The sequence below is a fragment of the Eimeria tenella genome, genomic scaffold (genome assembly GCF_000499545.2).
Source record: "Eimeria tenella Houghton genomic scaffold, Eth_scaff389, whole genome shotgun sequence".
Classification (NCBI taxonomy): domain Eukaryota; phylum Apicomplexa; class Conoidasida; order Eucoccidiorida; family Eimeriidae; genus Eimeria; species Eimeria tenella.
Window position 1 is genome coordinate 1 of NW_013544807.1, and position 8,949 is coordinate 8,949.

An 8,949-nucleotide genomic window follows, 5' to 3' on the forward strand; every position below is an offset into this window, starting at 1 on the left:
GCGCGTACACCGGAAGCTGCACGTACACCCGAAGAGCGCTGCAGCGCTGCGCGTGGGGTGTACGTGCACCGCAGAGGCAGCAGGCAGCGCCTTTGGGGCTTCTGTTGCATTTGATTGCATGCAGCTGAAGCCTCGTCAGTTCAAAACTTTAATTAGGACATTAGGACTGGGCTTTTGCCTTCAAATGCATGCAGAAGGAGTGAAAATACAATTATTGAAAGCAGCTATTTGTGTGCAAGTGTAAATAAAGAAATTATTATATGTTTTTGCGCTTAAATGACGCAAAAGGCTTTTGTAGTGTATCATGATGAGCCCACGCTGGGGTGTATGTACAGACAGCACAGTGGCTCTGCCTCTTAGTTATTGAAGTGCACATAAATGTAATCCTGTACAAACATAAGTAAAAAGCATAAATAAAGATATATTTAAATATATTTATATGTACATATGTGCATTTATTTATATATATTTCCTTCTTCTACGGGCTGCATGCAAGCTGCATGCGCGCCGCTCAAAAGGGGCTACGAACAGCGCATGCGTGCAGTGTACGTTCACCCTACGAACCCCGCACAAGCTGCGCACTCGGGTGTACATACTTCACTTTTTTTAAACTCATTTTAGTCAATTTAAGAGGGCATTTGGGCCCTTCAAATGCGGGACTTGGCCCGCATGTTACCCAGGAGAAAATGAAATAATGCAAAGTGAAATTTAAGGGACTTTTCCGCTTCAAAAATCCTCCAAAACAGAATAGAAAAATCTGAAATGAAACGTTTGAAACTTTTGCTGCCCCTGAGAGTGGGGGGGCAGCTGTGGGCTTCGCTGTAGCTAGCTGTAGCTAGCTGTGGCTAGCTGGGGCTACCTCAGGCTAGCTCTGGCTAGCTATGGCTAGCTGGGGCTAGCTGGGGCTAGCTGGGGCTAGCTGGGGCTCGCTATGGCTAGCTGTGGGGGCAGTGTGCAGCAGTTCGGGCTAATTTTGGCTAGCTGTGGCTAGCCACGGACTACTCCAAGTAAATAGGGACTTCGGGGCTCTTTGATGGCCACCTGAGCAGGCAGCAGCAGCAGCAGCAGCAGCAGCAGCAGAACGCGCAGCAGCAGCAGCGTGGCAAGCAGCATATCCGGCAACTGCCGAGGCAGCAGCATGCGCAAGTGCAGCAGCAGCCCCAGCGTACAGAGACGCAACAGCAGCAGCAGCAGCAGCAAAATCCAGAGGTGCTGTAGTAACAACAGTGGTAGCGTAGCAGCACAAAATGCGCTGCCTCTGCTGCAGCAGCATCAGCAGCTTTTACAGCAGCAGCAGCTGCTACTGCCTTTGCTGCAACAGCAGCAGGAGCAGGAGCAGCAGCAGCAGCAGCAGGAGGGCTCAGGCGCACGGGCTTAGCTGGGCCTTGCTCGTGTCCCGCAGCACTTGGAATCTCTTCCCGTTTTTGATTTTTAAAAGTCCCAAATGTCTTTTATTTTCTTTAATAGTTTCCTGTGGCCCCGTGCGTAAGCCAAGCTGCAGCAGCTCTTAAAGAAGCCCCCAAAGAGAAAAAGCAGCAGAAGTTCTTAAGAAATGCTGCAGCAAATAGTTTGCTGCTGCTGCGGGCCTTGGGGGCTTTTGCTGCAGCAGCAGTGCAAGTGGGCGAAGCTGTCTCAGTGTGCTGTGGGTGGTGGGCCATGGGGAAAGCGGCGCTGCTGGCCTCTGAATGCGCAATTACGGGGAAAAGTCCCATCAAATTAAATAAAAAATAAGAATTATAAATGAATTAAATAATTAATTGTTTGGTTCACTTGCTGCAGCGAAGGCACGCGAGGGTTCCGCACATCGTTTTGCACAGCCTCGAAAGATGATTCGGTTCTCGCGCTGCTGCTGCCCGCGGGCTTGAAGCAACACCGCGGGAAATGTTTCCTTCTTCCCTTTAAATGAATTTATTTGCATTTAAATTCCCAAAATAGCTGCAAACGCCTTTCGTTTCCGGTCCGCAGAGCTGCACAGACACCCCAAGTCGCCGCAGTCAGGACCCGCCTCGATGGACTCGGTGCTCAAAGGAGCCGCCAGTTTTTCATTTTTCTTCGTTTTTTCGCGCGACAAAGGGGTTGAATTTCAGTTAAAGCTCTGAAAAAGGTGTTTTGAAGACAGAAGACAGCGGGTAGGAGGCAGCGGGCTTTGTGCAAAGGCGACCCGTTCAAGTTTCCGCATTCACGTTTGCAGCGCCGCCGGCTGCGGGCCGCCGATCTTCCACCTTCGCGGGACCTTTTTGGTCTTTTTGGACTTGAAATTGATTTGAAGCAATCTGAACTTGATTTGGGGAAGTTTTTGAGGTCTTTGGACTCGGAAAAGCGCAGCCCGGCCGCCCGAAACCGCCGGAGGACCCGCCCGCAGCCGCCGCAGCCGCCATGAAGCAAAAGGAACACAAACAGCCCCCCGTGGCGCTTCCGGGGGGCCCCCAGGGGCCCCAGGGCCACGTGCTGCACGGGGCGGACGACAGCATAGTGTGCGTCTCTGCTGGGGCCACTCCGCTGCACATGTGTGCAGCAGCAGAAGAAATGGACATGGGCTCTGTTGCTGCGCTGCAGCAGCAGCAGCCCAACGAGGGCCACTCCCAGCCAGTCACCACGGCCCTCTCGGCCATCCAGCGGGCCGCTTCTTGCGCCGGAGGCCCCGCCCCTGGGGGCCCCCCCGGGGGCCCCCCCGCGGAGTGTGGGGCCCCCGCCGAGTCCTTCGCCCCCGCTGCAGCAGCAGCAGCAGCAGCAGCAGCCGCAGCAGCGGAAGGCAGCTGCGGGGACTACTCAGAGACGCCGCTGCCGGAGATGAAGGCGACGCTGCTGCGGTGTCTGCGGGGAGAAGAGGAGGAGGGCCTGGAGGCCCCGGGGGGGGCCCCCCGGGGGCCCCAGGGCCCCCGTTTTGGTCATTATAATGGGGGGCACGATCTGCATGGACTACGCGTACAAGAACGCGTGCCTGAGGCCGGCAAGGCTGGGCCGTCGACTTGCAAATTGTGAAGAACTTCAAAAAGATAATTTGCCGCGGTTTGATATTTTGGAGTGGGACAATTTGGTGGACAGCAGCGACATCGGCAAGGAGGAGTACGTGGCCCTGGCGCTGCAGATCGAGGCCTTCTACGAGGACTACGACGGGTGCAAACCCTAGGGTTTAGGGTTTGGGGTTTAGCGTTTAGGGTTTGGGGTTTGGGTTTGGGTTCGGGTAGGGTTTGGGGTGGGGGGGGGGGCTTCAGGGTTCAGGGTGCAGGCTTTTTCAGGGCTTCGGGTTTAGGGGTTTTAGGCTTCAGGGTCTCTAGGGTTTGGGGTTTGGGGTTTGGGGTTTAGGGTTTAGGGTTTAGGGTTTGGGTTTGCAGGTTCGTGGTGCTGCACGGGACGGACACGATGGCCTACACAGCTTCGGTGTTGAGCTTTATGCTGGAGAATCTGCGGAAAGCTGTAGTGCTTACTGGAGCGACTTTGCCATTGAGTGGGTTTTTTTTCTTTTTTGGAATTATTTTAATTATTTTATTTAATCATTGTAACTATTCATTTATTTTATTCATTTTATTTATTTTCCACATCAGAGTTGCGTTTTTCCCCATTTGCATGCGCATCTTCTCTTTCCGCTGGCGGGCGTGAGTGTTTTCTTCCCTCTCATTGGCAGTTTTGTTTTACCTGCATTTACGTAAAATTTGACTTTAATTTAATTTGCATTTAATTTTAATTTGGTTTAAATTTAATTTGAATTTGATTTTATTCGTTTATACTTGCATCTGTGCTTCTTCGTGGGTTCCGACTTGCATTCAAGTCTGCATCTTCGTTCAAGTTTCGCTTCGAGGACCTGAACCGCTTTCATTCGACGTAATCAAATAAGTCAAATAATGAAATGATCGGATGAATTAAAGAAATTGAATGAATTGAATGAATGAAATGAATGCATGGTGTCTGAAATGCCTTGGAATCGTGGGTTTCTGAAGTTGAATTTCTGAATTTTGAGGATTTTTTGGATTTTTCTCGTTTTTTTCGGTTTTTGGAGTTATTCGGCACTAAAAAACGAAACGCAGCCAGATGCGGCTGCAGAAAAGGACCAACGGACTTGCAATGCGACGCAGTGCACATCTCGAGCGACGCGAAGCGGAACGTGGGCCTGAGTCTGCTGCTGGCGGCGTACGGGGCGCTGGGCGAAGTGGTGGTGCTCTTCGGCTCCCAAGTGCTGCGGGGGCCCCGCTGCAGCAAAGCCAGCTGCAGCAGCATGGAGGCCTTCAGCTCTCCGAACTTCCCGGCGCTGGGGAACATCGGCGTGGACCTGGTGATCCACGACCGGCTGAGGGCCCCCCCCCCGCCCCCGGGGGCCCCCTTCCGCGCCTTCACGGGGCTGTGCTGCAGTGTATGTACACTGCAGCTCGCCCCAGGCACCCCCCTCGAGGCCCTCGAGGCGCTGCTGCTGCGGACTTCGCTGCGGCCGCTGGCCGTCGTGCTGCAGCTGTTCGGCGCGGGCACGGCCCCCAACTCCCCGCGCTTCCTCGCAGCAATCCGCGCAGCAATTGCTGCAGGAGTTGCTGTTGTTGCTGCTACGCAGTGCCACAAGGGAACAGCAAACCTCCTCATCTACGAAAACGGAATTTGGATTTCTTCCCTCGGGGTCATCTGCGCCAAAGACATGACCCCCGAGGCCGTCGTCGCCAAGCTCTACTACCTCATGGGTCCGCGGCTGCCCAGCTAGCTAGCTAGCTGGCTGGCTAGCTGGCTGGCTAGCTGGCTGGCTAGCTAGCTGGCTGGCTAGCTGGCTGGCTGGCTAGCTGGCTGGCTGGCTGCGTTTGGGGCTGGGTAGAGAGAGAGATACTTGGACAGCCAGGTGGACGCAGGGGGAGCTAACTGGCTAGCTGGCTAGCTAGCTAGCTAGCTATCTGCCTAGCTAGCTAGCTAGCTAGCTAGATAGGTGGCTAGCTAGCTAGCTAGCTAGATCTATGGGCACATAGGTGAAGGTGTAGCTAGCAGCCCCAGACCTACCCACACAGCTGGCGGTAGAGCCGTCCGTGGCAGCTGTTTGCCTGCTGCTGCTGCTTGCGACTCCCTGCTGCTGCTGCTGCTGCTGCTGCTGCTGCTTCCAGGAAAGGGCGTGACTGGGCGTCGGCTGAAGGAACTGATGGAAAGCAACTTGCGGGGCGAAGTGACAGTCGGCCTCAAAAAGGTGGAAGGCAAAGCTTCCCTCGACGCGGAGCAGCACACGGAAATCGCCAAGGAAATTGCGTGCGTCAGCAGCAGCAGCAGCAGCAGCAGCAGCAGTAGCAGCAGTTGGAGCGGCAGCAGCAGCGGTTGGGGCTGCAGCAGCAGCAGCAGTAGAAGCAGCGGCTGCAGCACGGTTGGCTAGCTGCTCTGGCTGCTGCTAGCCGGATTCGGCTGCTCCGCTTGTGCTGTTGCTGCTGCTGCTGCTGCTGCTGCTGAACTGGTGCTGCTGTTGTGCAAGAAACCTGAGGCTTTCTAGGGGATCTTGGGGTTTAGGGTTTAGGGTTTAGGGTTTGGGCTTTCTTTTTTCCTTCAACTTTTGTGTGCAGACGAGATATAAAAAAGAGGAATGCCGCAGGTGCAGCAGCAGCAGCAGCAGCAGTAGCAGCAGAGTAGCTGCTTTGCTGTAATCTTGAGAAATGTTTGCAATGTGCAAATGTGTTTTTGCGTTCGCTCCCAAGTGGCCTGCGCTTGCTGCAGCAGCTGCAGCAGCAGCTGCCGCTGCAGCAGCAGCCGCTGCTGCTGCTGCTGCTGCCGAATATATGAATATATGGGTTTGGGGGCGGGCGGTCTGCCACTTGCAAAGAAATTAAAGAATGACAAAAATAAATAAATAAATAATGAAGCAGAAATTAAAATGGAAAAAAATAAATTAAGAATTAATAAGTCAAGAAGAAATGGAGCAGCAGCAGCACAGGGAAAGGGAGGCACTTGTCTTCCATTTGCTGCTACTGCTGTGCTGCTGCTGCTGAGGAAAGCAGCAGCAGCAGCGGCGCCCTCGCGGCTGCCTCTTGAATGTTTTGCATTTGCGTTTTAAACTCTTTGCTTTAAAATTAAAATTAAAATTGGAATTAATTTTAAATTAATTCGTTTGTTATAAACATTATAATTAATTTAACTTGCACATTTAATTGTCTACTTCGCATTTTTAAATCCATTTATTTTTCATAATAAAATTTATTTGCGTCAGAACTCTTTGCTTCAAAACCCTTGCAGTGTGCCAGTGCCACTGCAAACCCCAGTCGCAAACCCGAATAACTCTAAACCCTAATAATTGCAAACCCTAATAATTGTAAACCCTAATAATTGTGAACCCTTATTGTTGCAAACCCTAGTAATTGCAAACCCTCGTTCTAAAGCCCCTATAGGCTGCGGAGGGGATAAAATGCTTGTTTTGGTTTTCGGCCATTTTAAAGGCGAGAAAGAACAAAAAAGACTTTTTGTGATTAAAAAATCCTTTTTGTGCTCTAGAAAACCTTTTTATGAATTTAAATACTTGCAATTGTTGTTCTTTATTCGCCGATGAGCTTAATGCGGGGTTTAATTAGGGTTTACCAATTTTCGTGGCCTCAGATCGAGGGTTTAGGGTTTAGGGTTTAGGGTTTAGGGTTTAAAGTGAACTTTGTGCTGCTCCAGCGACGAAGGGAAAGGCGCGGGGCTGCGGCGCTGCAGCAGCAAAGGAGAAGAAAGCAGCAGCAGAAGATAAACTTGAAGACAAAAGAAAAGAAATAAATAAATCAAATAAATCAAACAAAACAAACAAAATAAACAAAACGAATAAAATTAATAAAATAAATAAATCAAACAATATTAACAAACTCAACAAAACAGTCAAGGCGCACAAAATCGCCGGAGTGGCTACTCGCAGACAAAGAGTTAGACCTGGATAGAATTAATTAATTAAAATAAATAAATAAACAAATAGGTAAATAAATAAATAAATAAATAATAAATGATAAGTAAATAATTAAAAAATAAATAAATAAGAAAGAAGTGAAAATTTAAAATGCTTGAAATGCTTCTGAACAGGTACAGCACACTTAGAGGCCACAGCTAGAAGTGTACTTGTTTATATACTTCTTTACGGAGATATTTATTTATAAATATACATTTAAAATATATTTATAAATATATATTTATAATCTATTTATAAATATATATTTAGTATATGCAAATATGTATTTATTGTTGCTTATTTCATCTGTAAGCTTTCAACTTCAGTTGCGAGGGCAAATGCCGCGCGGTGTTAATGGGGCTTTTTTGTTTCTCTTTTCTTCAAATGAACAGAAAAAAAAGCAAATTAAACAATTAATTAATTCTAAACTATTTTTATTTTAGTTACTTGACTAATTCATCATTTATTTAATTCAGAAGAAGAAACGGAGAAAAAAGAAGAGCTCTGGGGTGTGCAAGCATGCCCCAGCGCAGCGCAGTGTGCATACACCGCAAATAAAAAAGAAATAAATGCATGCGAAGAAACCTTTTTGCATTTTTATTCTTTTGCAGGTCCAATAAGGCTAACTGAACCATTTAATTTGTCATGTTGATGCATGCAAAAGCCCCAAAGTTGCACGGACTTGTTAAACCATTTAATTTGCCATATCAATGCATGCAAAAGCCCCAAATCTGGAGAAAACTTCTGAAAAGATGCGCAAAGCGAATCAAATACCATTTATCAGTTCTTTTGCATTCTTAGAAATGCAAGTTAAGTTATTTTGAAGGGCTTTCAGCCCTAGGCCCTTTTTAGTTGAAAATTTTTTTTTTGAGTTTTTTCCTAACCCTAAATAAACCCTAAACTCTAATTTAGGGGTTAGCGAGCGGCCGCGCAAACCCTAAAATGTTGAGGAAGCCATCTCGACATTGAATCTCTCTACTCATTTATTTATTTATTTACCATTTATTATTTAAGTGTTTAAGTTGTTATTTCTTATTCAATTATTTCCTTACTTATTAATTCATTTGCCATTTATTATCAAGTTGTTTAGTTTGTTATTTCCTATTTGTTGATATTACCCATATATTATTATACTTCTGTAAATGTCCATATTATATATTATTTAATTATACATTTTATTATCAATATATTTTATTCACTTAAATATACTTTATATTTATTACTAGAACAGAAATAAAGATGTAAAGTTAGAGTAAATACGTACAGAAATTTACATCATGTATTTACAGTGGCTAGCTAGCCAGTTAGTTACCTGGCTAACTAGCTAGCTAGCTAGCTAGCTAGCTAGCTAGCGAGACGGCCTGGCAGCCAGCTAGCCAGCAGCCAACCCATCTGCCACCTAGCTGGCTATCCAGCTAGCTAGCTAGCTAGCTAGTCCATCAGGTAGCTAGCTAGCTAGTCCATCAGGTAGCTAGCTAGCTAGATAGCTAGTCCATCAGGTAGCTAGCTAGCTAGCTAGCTACCCAGCTAGCTTGCTAGCTGCAAAGCTAGCTAACTAGGTAACTGTTACTCTAGCTAGCTAGCTACCTCCCTAGCTGGCTTGCTAGCTAGCTAGCTAGCTAGCTAGCTGGCTAGTTAGCTAGCTAGCTCGCTGGAAGTCCTACTGCGGGTAGCCACATGCCAGAACTAAACATTATATGTCAAGTACTTGCAAAGCAACGCGGCTGACTGGGCGCTGCTGTTGCTGCTGCTGCAGCAGCAGCAGCTTCTGCTGTTGCTGCAGCAGCAGCAGCAGCTGCTGCTGCTGCTGCGCTTTGGACGTTGGGGCAGGTCTTTTGACCTGCCTCACTGGGGCCTGTGGGGACTTGTGAATTAGTTTCAAAAGAATTTGAATTTAACTTCGAACTTGGGGTTGTTTCTTTTAAAAGTTTGCAAAAGTTTTAAATAAATGTCTCCAAATGCCTCAACTGCAGGAGCCCTCTGTAGAGCCCACAGCCGGGCTAAATTCCCAAGGGTCCCCCCTTGGGCTGCTTTTTGTTTCTTGGGTAGAGCTAAGCTCCACTTCGAAGTGTGGGCCCCCCTGGGGG

At 48.1% G+C, this 8,949-nt stretch overlaps 1 protein-coding gene across 1 annotated transcript; it reads left to right on the forward strand.

Annotated features, from left to right (window-relative positions):
• Positions 1 to 2,376: 2,376 nt before the first annotated feature.
• Positions 2,377 to 5,332, forward strand: ETH_00011530 (asparaginase, putative; the record flags this gene model as incomplete). Its single annotated transcript, XM_013379743.1, has 5 exons — positions 2,377 to 2,887; positions 2,985 to 3,117; positions 3,336 to 3,448; positions 4,074 to 4,664; positions 5,073 to 5,332. The coding sequence occupies 5 exons, from the start codon at positions 2,377 to 2,379 to the stop codon at positions 5,330 to 5,332; spliced, it is 1,608 nt and encodes a 535-aa protein (XP_013235197.1).
• Positions 5,333 to 8,949: the final 3,617 nt, after the last annotated feature.